Here is an 18,260-nt window from a genome sequence, read left to right as displayed (position 1 = left end):
AACTTGTTTTATACGTACTCACAGAACTATTGCAAAACAAAATCTTGTGAGCTCTCTTGTGAAGACAACTTATTTTTCCTGAGCACAGCCCTTCTATACAAAATCTGTACAGTGTTCACCTGACGTGTACCATGTTAAAAGACACAAACCTCCATCAACCTAAGGCAGATGCAGTATGTGAAAATGCAGTCTGATATCTACTACAGTGACATAGCATGATGATACTGGTGTGAAGTGATCGTGAAAAATTGGTGGGTGTCATTTACAATGCAGACAAACATAAGCCAAACAAATGATAAAATATAAATTATAAGTAAACTTTTACTTTGTTTTAATATCATTGCTAAGGTGTTAGTTCTTCAAATCTTGTCCACTTCACCAAAACCTCACAGTGTCCTTTGCACTTTATCCTGCTTATTTATGGCAGTAAACTCTCACACATAAGGATGAGAGACAAATGTAAAACAGGCTCCAGTGACAGTTCAGTGCTGTATTACATCATTTTTCATGGTCCTGTTTTTGCTTAAAGAGGTTTCTCATGGAAACTTTATAGTTCCACCTGTGGAACGGCTTTAATAATCTGGTAAATATATATATTTATGTATAGCTATATATATATATATATATATATATATATATATATATATATTTTTTTTTTATTTCTCCAAGTTTTAACCCTGTTCTGTAATGGTATTCAGTTTTATCATCACAATATTCTAGGTGCTGATCTGTCATTGGTGATGGTCTTCCTAAGTCGCACCCCACGGCGAATCGCCACTAGCATATTTTCTGCAGGGGGTTCACTTGATGTATCTGGGGGTGGAGCAGGAGAGCTGGCTTCTGGCACTGAATCTGAAAGCACAGATGGAAATGGAAATTGTCCCTCACCCAGAGCATGCGCACTGGCAACTAGTTCTCCGATCTTTTCTACCAGGCTGTGTCGATTGGCAGCAAGCTGTTGGTCTTCTTCAGATGACAAAGCAATCGCTCCAGCATATACAGAGATTTCTGTGGCACCACCACCTCCCCAAGCAGTGTTGGGCAAGCTTAACCTCTTGGGGGAACCCTTTGTAAGATCTGCAGCATTAGGGGAGGCATCGTCTGTATAGAATACACACTCTTCACTGCCAGCCCTCATAGGACCAGTGTAACTGGGTGAATCAGGCACACTGGGTGTTTTTACTGGAACTATGGGTGGCCTAATGGGGATAGGCCCTGCATTGGATAGGGTACGACGCACTGACGGCTTGGTAGATGGTGTGCGTCGAATGGTGGCAACTCCTGGAGTAGTACTGGTTGGCTGTGTAGTCCCAGATGGCAATCCTGCAGTAGAGGCTGGACGTTTAGTTTGGATCATCCGTCGATAGTTCTGAGCAATGTTGCTGTTACGGGGTATAGTGGATGATTTATCAAACTCCGTCTGCTGTTCACCTTCCATATCTCCATTCACAGAGTAACAGTCATAATCTGAAACTGAATGAAAACAAAATTTAGTGATGAACCAAAACAAAATTTGAAAAAAAAGAAACAAACATAGGTTCATAAGTTCATAGGTTGGTACTAGGCTATCGGCCCTAGGGCCTATACAGGCCCAGCCATAACAATTTTCTGGATATTTCTTCCCATAATATTTACTTCCTTGGACCCCTGTCTAGCAGGATGACTGACGTGATCCCCCGGGTGAATTTCCTATCTCTCATCCAATCGTCAAGGTTCCTTTTGAAGAGGGCCAAGGAGGCGCTCTGCTTGACATGTATGGGCAGTCTATTCCAGAGTCTGGCGAGTCTCTGGGTCAGGAACCTATCCCTCCAGCATGTTTTTTTCATTGTGATGACAAGGTTTAGATCCCTGAAGCGTGTGGCTCTGAGGGATTGGGATTTCTTTAAGTGGAGCATGTCCAACAGCTCAGGGTTTGACATGGCCTTGTATGGCATTTAAATACCTAAGTAACGGACTCTAGCTCTCTTACTAAGGGCAGTCTTCATTTCTACTTTTAAAGAATATGAAAAGAAAAATAGCAAAAATATTGAGCTGAGGAGAAAGAAGATTAATATGCCTGAAACTTGGGAGTATTAAAAAATGCCAGTTGTCAGTAATATGTACAGTTGGGTCAAACACATGTAAAAGTGTAACATCGTGTAGAAGGGGAAGCCATGCAGCCCTCCACTACTATGGTCCAATGCTGAGTTTTCATAACCTTGGGGAAAAAATGCCTGTTTTTTGACTGAAATATAATACTATTTTAATCTGGGGTTGTACAACCTCAAGAGTTACAATGAAGCAGTGGATGTATGGAGTGCATCCTCCTAGAATGGAGTGCAGGGTGCCTGTCCCCTTACCAGCACACGATTCTTAAATAAATCACTTCATGGTTAACTGGTATCAGGATAGGCTCTGTCTCCCCTACAACTATGGATGGGGTAAAGCAGGTACTGACAAATGAAACAACAAAGTTCAATGGGCAATGCCAAATACTTCAGGCATAAACATCATCATCGGGCTATTGATATTTTCAGTAATTTTGTACTCAGAACAAATTGCAAATATCTTGTAACTCTTTTCAGTACTTCATGTTTACAGCGTTATCTATTTGATACTTTAATTTTTTAATAATCTTTTGTTGACCATGTTAGTCCCACTAGGCTTGTGGAATTTTTTTCAAGGGAGACCAGAGGTGGTATTTATACTACTAGGGAAAATTTGGCCAGGGTATCAGGGAACTTTCTTTACTCTTTTCAATAGGTGCAGTGGGATCTTTTATATCCCCTGTGCTACTACGAACTCATGCAGATGACACCGCAGTTTAAGAAGTCATCTGAAGGACAATACCATTCAGGAGTGCAGCAACCCCATTTATAATCCATCTACCTGGCATGGGAACAGAACCCAAAGCCTTCTGTACCAAAGGTGAGTGTGCCACCTTTTGTGCTACTGGCACTGCTAATTGTTTACAAAGTTTTCTTTTTCAATATGTAGAGGCAAAAGCAACCAAGACTGCGGTGGTGGTGTTGCGGTAGAGTTGTTGCCTCACAGTAAGATGCTGTCCTGTTCGAGTCTCAGCTAGAGCGTCTTCTGTGTGGAGACATGCGTGAATGGGCATACCTTCGTTGAAGGCTGTGCATCAGAGCTGGCAACTCGGCACGTAAAAATCTACTGCCAATCATTAGTGGACCGGAGTTCCGCTGTGGCGACCCCTAACCAGGAAAAGCCGAAAGACACAACAAGTGGCAAAAGCAACCAAGCATGCTGTCATCCCTGAAATCACTACCCCCTGCTAAGTTTACACCACTTACCCGAAATTTGTTTGTCATTTTTGAGTGGGGCAGAGGTTAAGAAAAACATGTAATGTACTAATTTCTAGGGAGGGGTAGAGAATAACTTCACTGCTAATGCCACTTAGTGGACAAGAGATGGTAGCAAAGTAGAATAAAACACAGGAAGGGAAAGATTGTCTCATTTTCTGTCTGTGCACACTGCTCGACAGAAGAACACCATGTTAGGGAAAAGACCCTAACTGAAGCAGCAGCAGCATGGGTCAGACTGTTAGTTTGTGCACCGTGACGATCTGGGATGCATTGCACATCACCCACCCATGCATACACTACACTTATACTCTATACCCAATAACCACACCCTCTTTTCCCACCCAACTTCCTCCCAGCCCTCCAATCAAACTTCACATACTCTGTACTTTAACCAAGCTATCATATTATAGACCTCTGCATAGTCTCTCCCCCACCTGTTAACATACAGTAATATTTTAGCAACCTACTTTACTTCCAAATAGACTGCCAAAATATGTTTCTCCCAAATCTTAAATATTCTAACAGCTTCCTAGTTATTCTTCTTCTCTCACCGATTCTAATCCTTACTTCCCTCGCTACCTCATATCAATGTGCTTTCACATACAAACACTCTACACCTACTATAACCTACTCTCTAACCAAACTCTCTGCCACCTACTCTTTCCCTATAACTCCATCACTTTTTCCTCATTGCAACACTACCTTGTATATAATCACAATATTACAACTACCCACAGTCCCACACTCATCTTAAAACTAAAGCAAAAAACTACCTCCAATACAACCACTTTAATTTTCTCAAAATACTCATTTTAAATCTACTGCTATCAGGTGATACAACCTGGGACCTAACTACAGCTCCTCTCTCTGTGCTCATCCCTCACACTCCCTAAACTCTACTCCCAGTACTACCTAGCAGACCCTCCTATCCTCTTCTATCAAAACCTATCTTTTCTATCTTTCAACATCCAGAGTCTTGTGAATAAAATAAATAACATCTTCCACCAAAATAGACTTAAGAAAAAAGGTGGTGGGGTTGCAATTATATACTCTAATCAGCTCTCCCTCCACCTTATACCAATCACTCTTCCAAACTTCCACCCAGCTGATGTTCTCATTGTCACCTGTAAACAGAATAATCACAAGAAACTAGAAATTGCTTCTATCTATATCTCCCCAGGAAACAGCATCTCTATCTTAGAGTTATTTCTCTCCTGGATCTCTCACTCTGTCTCATATGAAACTGCCACCTTGGGTGATGTTAACATCAATTGGAATGCCCTTGATACTGATTCCCCTAACACCTCCATTAATCTCTTTGAGTTCTCCCAGATAACCTTTGCCTCCACTCATCTAAATAAATATATCAACTCTGCTCCACACTAGATTGGGTCCTTAACTCAAACTCTAACTCCTACCACAACTCTTCATACTTCGACACTCACCCCACTATACAGTTCCCAGCAATGCAAAGACTGCCATAAGCTCTCAAACATAAATCCAGACTCTTTCAACCACTCACTCTCTAAAATTAACTGTTCCTTCTTTTATGACCTTCCCCTGGAGGAAGCTGTCCTGGCATTTAACAACATCTTTCTAGATACACTTAACTCCCTGTCCCCATCAGGAAGATACAAATCATAACCCAATATGCCCCATGGCTAAAGAAAGTCAGTCATACTCTTATGCATAAGATAGAGAGTGTATAGAAAACAATGGAAAAATCTAACATTTCCACTGATCTTCTGTCCTAAAGAGAGCTTGGTAACGTAACTCAAAAAAAAAAGATCACCCTTGACAAGAGAAACTATTTCCAAAAACCTCTTCATAATCCTCACTCCAATCTCCTAAACATCTGGCAATCAGTAAATAAACTACTACATCCTGGTAGCCCCTCATCACCCAATCAATACCCTAACAGTTCTCCCACTGATACTGATACCTTTCTTAATTCCTTTTTCATTGACTCTATTCGCAATCTAACCAAAAAATGTCACCATCACCTACCCCACCCTTTCTTCATCAACCCACCCAACCCCCTTCTCTTTTAAACCCATCCTCACAACCTATATCAAGTCACTCTTTAGCAAACTTAAAACATGCTCTCCATCAGCTGATAAACCACCTCCTCAATTCCTAAAACTTTCTGCCAATTCTATTGCCTACCCTATCTCTATCTTAATCAATAGGTTAATCAAAGAAAACACTGTATCTGAAATCTGGAAGAAATCCTATGTCATGCCCTTACATAAAGGTGGCAACTCAACTGACCCCTCAAATTTCAGGCCAACTGCCATTATATCTCCCCTGTCAAAATTGTCAAAAAGTGCATCCACAAACAGCTCTACAGTCACCTCCTACTAGAAAATCTGTTTACCTCTATACAGCATGGTTTTCACCCAAATCACAGTACAGCTACTGCTCTGATATCATTCACTAATTCTATCACAAATTCTTGTGACAACAACAAGCTAATCTTATATTTGCTTCTGGACCTTTCCAAAGCCTTTGACACTGTTTTCCACTGATTGCTTCTATCCAAACTGCCTACCCTTAATCTCTTCAACTCTGCACTTTCTTGGTTCTCCAACTATCCCTCCAACAGATTCCAGGCAGTTAAATGGCAATCTAATTTTTCTCCCTTCCTACCAGTACAAACTGGGGTACCCCAAAGCTCCATCCTTGAAACCCTGTTATTTAATATCTTTACTAATGACCTACACTCTTCCTGTCCACTCTCAACAGTCATACAGTATGTTGATGATTCCACCATCATCTCCTCCTCTGCCAATATCACCCACCTTCACACCCTCACCCAAGAGTATCTGCACTCAGTTGAAATATGGCTAACTTCCAACCAATTGTTACTTAACCCTAAGAAAACAAAAGTTCCCCTATTCCTCCCTAAATCTCTACAACATCATAAATCTACTTTTACTGTTTGCTCCCTTAACAAGACCATCATCTCTGTTGAACCTCACACCAAATTGCTAGGAGTTATTATCAATGACCAACTAAAGTTCGATCTCCAAATTCAGCAGTGCATCAAAAAGGCATATCAAAAGGCCTGCTACATAGGCATAAAAAATTCCTCACAGATGTTACTAGGCTCTCTCTTGCACAAGCATTCCTACTCCGCAACCTTCTTTACGTTGCCCCTATTCTCACTAATATGCAAGTTAATCTTTGGTCAAAACTGGAACTTACCTATAATAAAATTGCAAGATTTGCCTCTAACCGACCCCACCACCCTCACCACTGCCTAGCCTTGAAAACACTGCAGTGATTGGAATTTCATCATCAAATCCTACTACCCCAGTTTCTCATACCTCATTCTACCTTACATGAACCCTCCTCCTGTACCTCTCTCTCTATCCTCATCCAGCCCTATGCTTCCAGCTGTGCCCTCCATAGCTCCCAACAGCATCTTCTGCAAGTCTATGCACCAAACAAAAACAATGGTAAACTCCTCTACAGCTATTCAGTGGCAAATGCTTGAAAAGTGTTAGACAGATCTCTAACCCCAAACTAATTAGCAACAGGAACATAATATTATTAGCTACTGGATACTAGTTAGCGACAAGTTGATAATATTCTGTACTGAATTGTCTTAAACGCTGTAATTTTATATTTGTCTGTCTTGAACATAAAACACTGCACTGTTAAAGTGTTTTGAACCTGAAACTACCTGTACTTAGAATGATATATGAAGTTGATTGATTACTGAATAGTGACTAGGAAATTATCTGAAATGCTACTTTAATTATCATTTGGGGCACTGTGACTCCCTTAAATTAAGGAAACTGCTTTACTTTTAAACTAGATACTCGTGTTATCTAATTAATCTTTTCCCTATCAGGTACTATCCTCTTCTAACAGCTGTCCTGCAAAACTTGTATTATAAGAAAGATCTTACCCTGTGGAAACTTAAGCTGAAAACCTGCTCTGAATTGTTCCTCGAATAAACAGACCTGCTAAGGTTACTATCTCTAAATTCTCTCTGTTTGTACCACAGTTTATGCTGACCTGGGTCTACAGCACTATTAGTTAGCCCTAAATACAGAACCAACTCCCTAAAACTCTAATATATTGTCTAAATCAAAGCAGCTATCCCTAAAGAATACTGGATGCTTTAAACAAGTATTTCCCCTATATTATGCATTCAATTGCAAGCTAAAAAGAAAAAGTTTTACCAACCCCTAAATTGCTAAAGGAACACTTTAAGCAGTAAAATAAAACATAAAAAACCTTACTATACATCCCTTACTATAAAATCCCAGTGTACTTACCTATATTTTCAGGCTCTAAAATCCTTGTATCTGGTTAACCTTGCTCAACTTGCCCTTACTGTGCTTGGGCTTGCTCCGCACCCCTCCCCCCAATTTCCACCCGCCCCCAGTGCTGCTAACTTTATACCCATAAAACCACACCCCTCCTATCTGATCCAATCAGTTGTGTACTCATTTTAACCCAGCCCCTCACCTCCCCCCTCCATTTCCTATCCATCCACCAAATCCTGGTGACATTATAATAAGTACATTAACTCTGCCTCTCATCCAAAACAATGTCAATACTTTCTCTGCTATCCGTTATGTTAATTCCATATCTCCTCTCCAATTATGAAAATCAGTATTACCTAGGATTTCACTATCCAAAATGTCAAACCACCCCAGTTGTATCAAATATGACAGGTCACCCAATAATTACTCCTATATCCAACTCCTTAACCACAATATACCATCAGCCTATTATATCTAGATACATCAGCTCAAAATCCAAACATTATCAAAAACTAATAAACAAATTCCTGAAGCTTGCTGTAAACTTAACACTATAACCTCACAAATGATGGAGATATTCACCCAAACGCTGTCCCATCCACTCTAGATAGCTCAACCTCATATGCAAAACATTATCTATAAATAGGTCCCCCAACTCCCTCCTGGTCTGCCATCTAAATATTAGAAGCATAAACAATAAAGTACATAACTTACATGCCCTCTTTGAATTCCACTCCCCTGATATACTGTGTCCATCTGAAACTGGGCTAAAGCCATCAACTTCAGATAATGAAGTTTTACCACCTGGGTATAATATACTTAGACTTGACCGCACAATTAGGATGGAAGGTGGGGTAGCTGTACTCTTCAAATCTACACTGTTACTTTAGACCCCATACAACCACCCCCAGATCAATAATGCAGAAATACATTCTACCAAATTTCAGATTAATAAAAACAAATGCATAATTATTGTCTGCATGTATATTCCCCCAGGGAATATTACCAACACACTGGAAGATATCATCCACTGGTTAGCTAGTACCTATCCACAAGAAACCATACTACGTGGAGATTTTAACATTGACTGGAACACCTGCTCCTCGCAATCTCCTACTATCCATGTAAACATGTATGGGTTTACACAGGTCATATCCACCTCTACCAGGATAGGCAAACCTAATCACAAAGAAAGTATACTAGACTGGATAATCAATAGTCACTCCCAAATGTATACATCAGGGACCCTCCCTGACGACCTCAGTGATCACTTTCTTACCTTTATTTGTAAACACAAAACCAATAATTTCCATCAGCCCACCTATAGAACAATAAGAAATAATAAGAGCTTTAATCCTACCAAGTTTCAGGACGAACTCAAATCATGTAATTGGTCTGCCCTAAAATACTTGCCCCTGGATTCCTTACCATCCTTGAGTCTCATACTCCTGCTCGCTCCATTAGGACCAAAACAAAAATCGCACCAAGGCTCTCTAAAGATACCAAATCAAAAATAACAATCAGAAATAAGGCATGCCGCTAAAGCCCCTCTAGATCAAATTAAATTTCGGCAATTAAGGAGTGAGACAAAAAGATCCATTTTACTAGATAAAAAAACTTCTACTTCCATCTCCAGCAGAGAAATCAAAATAACCCTCAAAAGTTCTGGGCAGGTATAAACTACTCCACCCAGGACAAACCGCCACTCCAACTCCCTCAGCCTCTACTGATAGACTACCACAGGATGTCGCTAACACCTTTAATAGTTTCTTCACCAAGACTATCCAGGCCCTAGCTAGCCAGTTACCTCTGAACCCCTCTAACATACAAGATGCCTTTCCCAGTACCCAGCTCTCCTTTAGCTTCCAACCAGTCTCTACATCTTTCATTTGTACCCTTGTCAAAAAATTAAAACCTACTACCCTATCTGCTGATCTTCTCCCTGTTGAACATCTGCAAAATGCTGCAGATATCACAGCTTACCCCATATCCATTCTAATCAATTGCACCATATCAGAAGCTATAGTACCCTCTATCTGGAAAATATATCGTGTCACAACCCTCCATAAAGGTGATAGCGCTACTGAACTGTCTAATTTTAGACCCATAGCTATCTTGTCACCTCTGGCTAAAATTATGGAAAAGTGTATCCATAAACAGCTTCTGCACTATCTAATCCAGAACAACCCCCTGGCTACCTCTCAGCATGGCTCAAGGCCACATCATAGTACCATCACAGCCCTCCTCACCTTTTCCAATGCTATAAACTATAACAGGAACATTATACAATGACCCCCCCCCATCAATATTCCAAAACGTGCATGCTGACTGGTCAGCATGCATGGTGTAAATCAGACTTATACTAATGGAAAAAGGTTCGGTTGCCTGGACTTTTTCCATTAGTATAAGTCTTTTTTTACAACAACGGAGAACGCAAGATCTCCATTGCTGTTTAGACACTGTCTCACTATGTTAAAGTAGTTTAACATAGCGAGACAGCTTTAAAAAAAAGTAATGGAGATCTTCCTTTCTCCGTTGCTTTTTTTAAAGCTGTCTTGCTATGTTAAATGGGTTTAACATAGCGAGACACTTTGTAAAAAGCAACAGAGATCTTGCTTTCTCCATTGTTTCCACCCACAGCTCTGATGTACTGCGTAAGCATACGCATGCGCAGTACATCAGAATTGCCACAGAATACCAGACAGCTATGGAAGGGCAGCAACGAGGCATTATAAAATGCCATTATTTAAGAAAAGTAAGCTTCGCCCTCATGACCAAACCACACCAACCGTGGGTAAATCCAGCATTACACACACCCAACCGTGGGTTATTGCTATAATAACAAATTATCCTTAGCCCTGTTTTTGGATCTTTCAAAGGCTTTTGACATGGTTAACCACCATCTACTCATCCACACCCTGAAAACAATGCATTTAGGCAATCATTCTCTTCAATGGTTTCAATCTTATCTGTGTAATAGACAAGAAGCTGTCCTATGGCAGAACAAACTTTCCACCCTCCTACCCAACACCCTAGGTGTCCGCCAGGGGTCTATTCTGAGACCTCTTCTGTTTTCCATTTTTATTAATGACCTTCACACTGACATCCCAAAAGCAAACTGCATTCAATACGTAGACAACTCCACGTTGATCTGCTCTGCCACCTCCCAGCCAGATTTGCAGACAATAACTCAGAGTATTTTTAACCTAGGTGAAAACTGGCTCTCTGATTGTTGTCTGATTTTAAATCCCAGCAAAACAAAGCTACTACTTTTCTCCCCCACTCAAAGGTCCCCATTGTTATCCTTCTTCATTAAGTCTAATAATGGTACCATAATCTCCCCAGATGTCCACACGAAACTCCTAGGTGTTATCGTAGACAACAATCTTAAATTTGATGTGCGTGTCAATAAAACTATCAAAACCATTAATAAAACACTTGGCTCACTATATAGGATTAAGCCATTCCTAACCCCACCTGCTAGAACTGCCATTGTCCACTCCCATCTACTCTGTACACTTTCCTAGGCCTCCCCTTTACTTACCAACTTAAACAAAACTGAACTTAACAAACTCTCTAGCTGCTATAATCGCATAGCTAGATTTGCCACTGGCCTGCCCTACAGAACACATCACTGTAAAAACCTAAATAATCTTGGATGGCTTGAACTACCCAGGATAATTCAGTATAGCCAACTTATAGTGGCTCATAAAGTACTTAACCAACCTGAAAATACACCTGCACTAAAAAATATTATCTACCCCCACTCTAACCTTAGACCACTTCGCTCATCTAACAGACTGGTAGTACAAACTATCAAATCCAACAACTCAGCCGGGTGACTCCCTGCTCGCCAACTCTGTTGGCAAAATGTGGAACTCACTGCCTGCTGACATTACCCTAGAGACTACCCTATCTCAATTCAAGAAAAGTCTGAAGCAGTATTTCAAGTCTCAGTGGTTATGTCCTTGCTCCAAGTCTGACTAAATCTTTAGTTATACTTGTGCACCAATACTATTTTAACTGGAACTTATTTGAGTTTTAATTTGTTAAGCCATATCATAAGTTTATGAGATTGCATAACTTATACTGCTCATCAGACTCTGTAAACTGTGTTTAATTTGTATCATGTTATGTTTGCTTTTGTAACTGCCTTTGGAGCTTTTTTCCCCAGGCCTCTGCTGAAAACGGACATGTATCCAGTTGGACTATCCCGGTCAACAAATGTAAAATAAAAATAAATAAAAAATAAATAAACCTTTCAAAACCACACTAAAAGAAACTCTACATATATCATGGACATGCTTATGCTATGATCCAATTTAATTCACCTCCCCTCCTATAATACTATTGCAGCAACCATTTCTCCCCCCTCCTCTCTGCCTTTGCTTCTAATAAAGTCTACTAAAAGTCAGTCACTCCTACAGCTTCCACAGCTGTAGTCTTGCAAATTGTCTCTTGCCCTGGGCTTATCTCCTGTTTATATATTTGTTACTTTCTGTTTTACAAACGTATCTATATTTTCTGCATTCTGCTTACTATGTTCATACTGTATTATGTTTTCAATTTAATGACCGTTTTCTAGCATATTGCTTCAACATATATCTCATACATATTGTAATTTTAGTTATAACTCTGTCATGTGATTTCTTTTGTTACTTGTACTTTTTGGAGCTTTTCACATCAGGCCTCTGTTGAAAAAGGGCTGCTGCCCAGTTGTAGTACCCCGGTCAACAAATGTCAAATAAATAAAATAAAATAAATAAGAGTGCCCAACCCTCATCCTCAGATACTGGGGACTTGTAATTACAGGCATAGCTAGTGTTGAACACTGCAATGAATACCAAACTACTTCCTTTTATAGATCTGCAAGGGATACCAGATTCCATCTGTTGGAGTTAACTGGTTGTTTTCTTCCCATTCCACACCCCAATTTAGTTCACTCCTATCCATGCTAGAAAAGATTTTGTAGTGATGCAGCTGCTACATTATAGTTTAATTTGAGTAGAAAACTGAAGTTTTATTTACTACCGGCATATCATTCTTAATGTGTGGTCAGTAATTGTGGAAAAGTGCACTTCATGTGGTGTGGTTGATTTGGATTTAACTTTGCTGCAATGCTTTTGTGGTTGGAAAATGAGGAGTATGTGTGTTAAGATTTGTAGAACCATTGGACAGGATAATGAAAGCATGAATATCCTATGGTAAATACAAAGACTTTAGCTTGGAAACAGCAGATTAGGAAGTTGGTGCATCAACTGGGATGGTCATCACAAGATGCGGCATGGTCTCTGCCTAAAGATATGTAGTTGTTGGAGTTGGATGACCCAGCTGAGGCCTACTGCAGATCTGTAAAAGAAGAGAAGTTGAAGAGTTCTGTGAAGCTGGAATAAAGGCCTAGCAGAGGCCTGCAGCTTTAATACAATTTAACAGCCTGGAGCGGCTTGTATGAGATTGAGGCAGAGTGAAGTAAACGGTGGACGTGAACATACCCAAACAGTGTTGAATACCGTCTTAACGAAAAACTATGAAAAGCCAAGTGGGTCTATTTTTTTATTTTCATACATTAAATAAAGCTATATCTTTTTACATCTCTGCCTCCTGTGTGTTTTACGAGCAGACATTGATGGTGTGTGTATGGGCAGGCTAGCCAAGGAAATGCCAAAATAAATACGTTAAACAGTTCCTCACAGTTTCTGTGCTGCTATCTACTTGAACTGCTTGGGTTAATTTCCATAGGAAATCTGTGAAGCCAATAACGCATGTTTTGCTGCTGTACCTCAGTTTTGGAGTGGATTGCTGTTACCTGGTGGACTCCTACCTGCTGACAAAAGTTTTGCTTACTTTATGTGTTCCCTTCTATACTGACAACCAAAGAGGCTTTCTTGATGGTCTTAGTAGGGAGTAATGAGAAACTTATGCAGCTACAACAAATTGTGAGACTGGATAATGTGAGTGCTACCCCAGAAATGTTCCAGATATTAAGAAACTATGTAATAAAGGTGGCATAAAGTCTTATTTGGTATCGTTTGAAAGACAGGAGAAACACTGAACATTTACACCAACATGGGAGAAATGGTTATACTACAAACAATTTAATATGCAATTGTTAGTGAAGGCTGAGATAATGTCTGAAGTACAAACTGCAAAGTTTCAAAACTGGACTTTTAATGCTGACAAACTGGCAACAGCTCAGATGCATGATGTAGCTGTGGTTAACTGTTTTTTTAGCACTGGCCAGACTTAAAAGAGCATTACCTAGTAATATGAGAAAGTGGCTATTGCAAACTGATTCCAGTAATTTTGACAAGTCACAAACTTTACCTGATCCACTGTCAGGATATTTAAAACTGAACTGCCTGCAACTGAATCTAAAGCTGCAATAAGAATAGTGCATTCTACTTTGAAAGATAAAGCACAAGCAATGAATTAACTTGTTGCAGATATTGAGGGAGGGATCACATAACTAAATTCTGCTCCTCTAATTCTCAGAAGGATACTGGCATTAGAAGAGTGAAAGCAGATGCACTACAAATAAAAGTGTTCCCACGGAATGTGATAAAATAGAACCCAGAATAAAAGTCAGCATTCTGTAACTATTTTACAATAATGTTAGTAAAAGTGGACTACAGTTTTGTAGAGAAATGAGTTCAAGGTCTGTTAGCTCATGGAAGCCTGATTAAACTTGTCAAAGGTACCTATAATATATATATATATATATATATATATATATATATATATATATATATATATATATATATATATATATATATATATATATATATATATATATATATATATATATATATATATATATATATATATATATGCGAAAGTAACTTCGTAACTTTCAAAAAATAAAGAAGGGAAATTACACTGAGGCAAAATTGTTGTTAAGCGCTTTCATTCTGTAACATTAATGTAGGGGTCAGTGCTAATGGAACAGAAAGTGTACACACAAAAAAATTGAAAACATACTAGTAGACAATTAGTTTTAAAAAGATGACTCCATGGATTATATTTATTCCCATTTTGCCAGCATTGACCATTTATTGAAAAACTTAGAAACTAACCAAAACATTTCTCTGGATGAATACCAATATCTTTTAGTTATGAATCCTAATCTAGGAAAACTTTTTGGTATTCCAAAATTCATAAAAATGACACTGACCCACCCTTCAGACTTATTATCTCTAATAACCGTACTAAAACTGAAAACATTTCTGAATATATTGATGGAGTTTTGAACCCACTAGTGCAGTCTACTCGGTTTTATTTTAAAGACTCTTGGGGACACCTGGATTAACTTTACAAATCTAGCATTAGGTAGCTGCTTTGTCATCTAATAGTGCTTGTTTATGTACTCAAGACTCCGAATAAACTTGCTATGTGAGACAATACTGAATGTGTTATCCTCATACATCATACAGATATGACCTCTGAATTTTCTAACTCTTAAACAGGAGACCAAGTGTGAGGAAAACCCTCACCACCCACTAACTCTAGGAAGGGTAGGCTCATGCACAAAGAGTATAAGGTTAGGTATACAATATGTGTTTGTTCCAAGGGTTCAGTGACAGTTATATGATATATCTTCCAAAGGTATTATGAAATTCTGAGAGACCTGCTTTTGGCCTGCTGCAGGGATAAAGCCATGTTTCTTAAAGGTGTACTCCCGCACCCATGTAATAAGCTTTACCAGACACCAGAAGTCTGCCTGAAGTCTAATTCCTGAGATACTGACCCCAACAATTGAAGACCTACTGGACCTTGCTCTGTCTGGGTTACCAAGTCTTGCTGAAATCAGGGAGAAGACTTGGTAAGATAAATCATAGTACCCCCCCCCCCCCAACAAAAAGCTCTACCTTGAGCTTTGGCTGAGTAACTTGGTAGACCATTCCCAGGAATCAGGCTGATCACTTAGAGGCTGGTCAACAATTGCACCCCAGCATCCTAAGCCAGTTAAAAGGGATGAAATCATTCTAGGCCCCTTACTGGTCACTGAAGAAATAGATGTGTGTGAGCTCAAGGTTTCACACTTAAATGGCAAGACTGTCACAGACTGAGATGGGGGGGTGGTCTCAAGTATAGAATTGCATTTAAGAAAGTGTGACTACTGTCTCTCCTCATTTTCTTTTAGCCTTTTGCTAGTGTGCCAGCAAAGACCAGAGGCTGTGCATGGGACTCATTGATCACCATTCTGAACTTTCAGCTGCCACAAATTTTTGAGTAGGAAGACAGGTCAGGAGTTTGGGATTCTCCCTTCTATTGCTGCTGTTAAATCACTGGCACTTTGGCAGTTATTCACCTAATGCTCCTCTACTACATAGTAAAGACAATGCCAGCAGTAGGAGTCTTAGCTAATTTGAAAGTTGTGATGTTCTGGACATCAGACTCTTGAGTTATAATCTAATAAGGTCAGATCCAAACTGTTAAAGTCTCAAACAAATGCAGGAGCTGGTGTACTCCTAGAGCTGTGCACTAGCTGGGATGGATAGGAATGAGAGGTTGATACCACCCTGACTATCCAGAGAAAAGGTATTCCCACTACAAGTACCCCCCTAGGAGAAGGCAGGGATTGCATTAATTGTATTGATAGTCTAGGGAGTGCAATCCTGTTAAAGAGCGCACATGCATTTTCCCATTAACTGGAGGAGTGGATGAAAGCATACAAAAATGGTTTAAGCCCCCACAGGATGATGGCTGCTTTATGTGGTTCTCATCTCCCTCTCCCAGTGTCCTAGAATACACAAGGGTGAAATGAAATGGCCAACAGAGAATAAAGGATTGACATCCACTGGGGGGTGGGTGCAGAATTTGTTTAAAAGAAAATGAGGGTAGTGAATGCACAGCAGCAGAACAAGTCATTCTGTACAGCTTGTGTTTTGGGATTTCAAGACTTTATTCTGTCTTAGTTTTGGACTGGATAATGATGAAGCAGAAAACAGTACTTTTGAAATGTTTATAAAACAAAATCTGTTTTCATTCCTTCTGCACCTCAGTACAGGGGATTCACTCCCACACTCTGATCTCTACCTTGGAATAAAGAAGAAACTTAACAATTTTCCTTTTCACTTCACTTTCATTTACCTGACTTTGGAGTTGGTACATCAGTATATCCACAATATGCTTACTAAAGCTAGCAGAATGACACACTGTTTGATACGCTGCAGTTTTGCTAAATAAAAACTGATTTTGATCCTCTCCAAAATGTTATAGCCAATAAAATGTAACTGTCACTAGTCTTGTCTTATATACTAGACCATATTCACATATGCCAGTGTTCTAAATACATCAGTCTGAGTGTGTTTACAAGTATTAAGGGGCTAAATAGCACACTGGCAGTCATACTTCATGCATCTGGAACAAGAGTCTGTCAGACAGAGCTGTATGACCTGGTGGTATGGGGGAGGGGTTGACATAATGGTTAAGGTCTTTACTTCACAGATACAAGGTTTGGTTCTGACATCTAGTTATTGGCTAGGATTATAATAGTATGTAGATTAAAAGCCCAGCATTTAAGCTTTCTCTGTGGTTCAGTGTGTTAATGCAGTTAGGTCAGAGTTAAAGCACAAATAATGCAGTGTTTGAATCCAGCTTTGGATATTTGAGTGAGCCGACATATCTCAGTTGGGAGTGCATTAGATTGAAGATCTAATGATCCCTGGTTCATTACCAGGTTTCAGCAAACACTTAGGAGATGGGGGTTGGCATAATGGTTAAGGTGTTTGCCTCCCAAACATAGAACAAAGGGTTTGAGTCTCAGCTTGGGAAACATGGCTAGGCTTAAAAAGACCCCCAGGAGTCATTAGGCTAGACATCACCTATGGACCCAAGGTATGTGCTCGACAGTCTGGGTCCTAGCACTACACAGGTTATGTAGTATGATAAGCAAAAAAAGGTAGGTGAACTGGAAGACAGGGAGAGGACTGACAATATAGAAACATTAACAAAGCATTCATACCAACTGGCAATGTCCCACCTTTTCTCAGACAGTTATAGGGAAGGAATCATGTGACAGTCTCCTATATTTCTGTGATATCACTCTTCTGTGTCCTGCCAACCCAAGTCAAAAGGTCAACACAGCAAACAGATAAGGTCTATATTTAAATACTAGTAGTAACAGACAAATGAGGCTTTTTCAACCAACAGACACTGGTATGGAATGAAGTGAGTAAACTGTATCAAACTGGGCACTGCAAGACATACCTTGAGATGGGATTGTATCCTCTGAACAAGAAGGGGTAGTAGTCTGGGTACTGTAGCCACTGGAATACTGTAGGGAGTCTCGGCTGCTCTTCTGGTGTTCCAAGCTTAACCCACGGGTTAGTACCATGGCCAGGTCACTTGCTGCTGGAGATACCTCCTCACCATGCTGTTTAAAAATAAAGAAATTAAGTAATAAAAGTTGTACAGTAAAGACCTATGTAAGGGTAAAAACAAGACCAGGATGAAGGCTTTCATTCTGTAAACAATACAATACAATAAAATATATAGCTGCCACTCAGATTACTTCAGAAATTTGTGAAAAAAATCAACTCTAGCAAATGTAAAGCAAACACTGCTTTTCCTTTTTATATTCTATTAGACTCTGGAAGTTAAAATTATTGCGTCTTCTATCTTATTCAAGTTCCTAAAATTAATTTTGACTGATATGAATGACAGCCAGTGCAGT

General features: G+C 39.6%; 1 protein-coding gene across 8 annotated transcripts in view; it reads right to left on the bottom strand.

Moving 5' to 3' along the window:
* Positions 1 to 655: 655 nt before the first annotated feature.
* MTSS2 (MTSS I-BAR domain containing 2) overlaps positions 656 to 18,260 on the bottom strand; it is a 1,242,959-nt gene continuing 1,225,354 nt past the window's right edge. For all 8 annotated transcript variants that reach the window (XM_044081300.1, XM_044081304.1, XM_044081301.1 and 5 more), the window contains 2 exons: positions 17,795 to 17,960; positions 656 to 1,473 (listed from right to left, as the gene is read on the bottom strand). In XM_044081300.1, coding sequence (XP_043937235.1) covers positions 707 to 1,473; positions 17,795 to 17,960 — 933 coding nt within the window. In that variant the 3' untranslated portion in view covers positions 656 to 706. The remainder of the gene's footprint in view (positions 1,474 to 17,794; positions 17,961 to 18,260) is intronic.

This window comes from Protopterus annectens, chromosome 8.part0 (genome assembly GCF_019279795.1).
Source record: "Protopterus annectens isolate FY-2018-M chromosome 8.part0, PAN1.0, whole genome shotgun sequence".
In the NCBI taxonomy this organism is placed as follows: domain Eukaryota; kingdom Metazoa; phylum Chordata; order Ceratodontiformes; family Protopteridae; genus Protopterus; species Protopterus annectens.
The sequence above is the reverse complement of the archived record's forward strand: the minus strand, read 5'-3'. Positions and strand labels throughout refer to the sequence as shown.